The sequence below is a fragment of the Balaenoptera musculus genome, chromosome 15 (assembly GCF_009873245.2).
Source record: "Balaenoptera musculus isolate JJ_BM4_2016_0621 chromosome 15, mBalMus1.pri.v3, whole genome shotgun sequence".
In the NCBI taxonomy this organism is placed as follows: domain Eukaryota; kingdom Metazoa; phylum Chordata; class Mammalia; order Artiodactyla; family Balaenopteridae; genus Balaenoptera; species Balaenoptera musculus.
In genome coordinates, this window is record NC_045799.1 from 88,396,248 (window position 1) to 88,398,498 (window position 2,251).

Sequence of the window (2,251 nt, forward strand, 5' to 3'; positions counted from 1 at the left end):
GGACCTCCCTCCCTTCCCCCTCCCACCCTTCCTTCCTTCCTTCCTTCTTTCGTTTATAAAAAGTACACAGAAGTTTTAAAACAATCATCAAATATTCTGCCCACAACACGAGATGCATTTGTCACTTCCAATCACATTACCCATAACAGGGACCCAGTCAGAAACCTTGGGCCACATTCAAGGGATTGATTAATAGCTGACTCGACCGTCTGTACTTTATTATTATTGCTTTCAGCTCTAAAGGAAGATGCCCACCAGCTTCACTGACTGGACACTTAGCTCACCGGCAGCTTCGTGCGCATCAGTCTATGAAGCAAACGCTCCAACGTTACCTTGACTCTAAGTGAATGTGACCCTGAACCCACGTTCTTAGTCCTCAAGCAGGATCACCCGGCGAGTCTAGAGCAAACCCTTAAGTCGTCAAACGGGAACCCGATGGGTTTCATCTGAAGGGATAAAGCCACAAAATGGAAATGAGTGCCTTTCATCAGATCACCGTCTTTCCCTCCAACCTAGGCTGGTTTCGGCGTTCAGCCTGAGTCTGTGGAAGTCTGTGGGATGTGGCAGAAGCTCATTTCTCCACTTGAGGTGGGCCCGAACCACCCAGAAGACTCCAGACTGATCGGCTGCCAGCCCCGGAGGAGGAGCAGCCTCAGCCCCTCTCACATCGTCCAAAGGTGAAGGTTCATTTGCTGGGCCTGCAGCCGGGGGTATCTGCCCGCCTGCGCGTAGGTCGACCTGAGCCCGGGAAAGGGGTCGGGGGCGGAGAGGATGTAGTCGATGCTGAACTTGATGTCCCTGTGTGCCTCCCTCCCCAGGGCGGCGGGGCTGGCTGGGGTTGGGGCCTCGCGGCGGGGGACGGGGTTCCCCCTCGCAGTGGCCGGCTCAGGGGGACCCCGGGGCGCTTCCGCGTCTGCCGCGCGCGTCCCCCTCGCCTCCTCGCGCTTGGGGCCGCGCCGCCGCCGCCGCCGCCGGTAGTTGCCGTTCTCGAAAAGGTCCAGTAGCGACTCGCAGCCGCCGGCGAAGGTCCAGTAGTTGCCTTTGCCCTTCTCGTGTCCATGCGTCCGCGGCACCTGTGCGAGCGAGGGGCTCAGCGCCTGGCTGGCTCCCAGGTGCGACCCGCCCGCCGCGCGCGCTCACTCGGGCCACTTAGGGTGAGCCCTGGGCAGCCCTGGAACGACGCGCCCCGGCCTGGGGTTGGGGGCGTCGCCTGGTGAGCCGGCGGAGGCAGCCCAGTTTGCTAGGAATGAACTTTCCAGCCACCGCCGCTGCGAAGTACACCCCCGCTCCCCCCGCTAATCAGGGCTGGCCTGGGACCCTCAGGGGCCGCTCGGGGGCGGGGGCGGGGAAGGGGCTCACCTTGACGAAGCAGCTGTTGAGGGACAGGTTGTGGCGGATGGAGTTCTGCCAGGCGCGCTGGTTGGCGCGGTAATAGGGGAACTTGCGCATGATGAAGTCGTAGATGCCCGACAGGGTCACCTTGCCCGTCGGGCTCTGCTGAATGGCCATGGCGATCAGCGCGATGTAGCTGCAAACAGGGGCGCTCAGGCCAGGCGGGCGCCGGAGGCGGGACCCCGGAGCGCGTCTGGAGTCTCCCCGCCTGCCCTTCCCGGCCGGACCCGCTCTGCTCTGCCTTCCCGCAGGGCGCCGAGAACTCCCAGCGCCGCTCTGCGCAGACCCCAGAAGCTCTCCCTCACACCTGGGGGTTCCCGGGGGAGGGTGGAGAACCTTCTCGGCTACCTCCAAACGTGCGGACGAGAAGAGACCCCTCCCTCATCCCAGGCGGGTCTTGGCCCCCTCGCGGAGGAAGGCCGCTGTCCCCTGCGGCCCCGCCCCGGCTCCGCGGTCACCTGTATGCCGGCCGCGTGAGCCGCTTCTCCTCGTCCGAGCTGCCCGCGGGGTAGTCGTCGGCGTCGTAATTGAAGCAATTGTAGGGATACTGCGAGCTGTCAAACATCGTGGTGCGCCAGGCGCCTGCGGGGCCGCCGCTGCCGCCGCCTCCTCCGCGCCGCCCGCCGGCGCTCCAGGTCTGCGCGGAGGTTCTCCCTGGCGCGGCGCAGCAGCGTCTGAACTGCCGGCTGCTCTCCTCCTGAGCTGGGAACCCAGGTTTCTGGGGTTCCCCCGCCCGCCCCCACCCCGTCCTCTCGCATCCAATCCCGGAGCAGGGGAGGCCCCAGTCACCGGTAGAGCGGCCGAGGGGAGCGGAGCGGGCTCTCGGTGGGCCTCTGACCGGCGGCAGGAGGAGGGAGCC

At 64.9% G+C, this 2,251-nt stretch overlaps 1 protein-coding gene across 1 annotated transcript; it reads right to left on the bottom strand.

Moving 5' to 3' along the window:
• Nucleotides 1-662: 662 nt before the first annotated feature.
• FOXL3 (forkhead box L3) lies at nt 663-1,957 on the bottom strand. Its single transcript, XM_036824187.1, has 3 exons — nt 1,851-1,957; nt 1,360-1,528; nt 663-1,073 (listed from the first exon to the last, which is right to left on the bottom strand). Exons 1-3 carry the CDS (start codon nt 1,955-1,957, stop codon nt 663-665), a joined length of 687 nt encoding a protein of 228 aa, XP_036680082.1.
• Between the last annotated feature and the right edge of the window lie 294 nt (nt 1,958-2,251).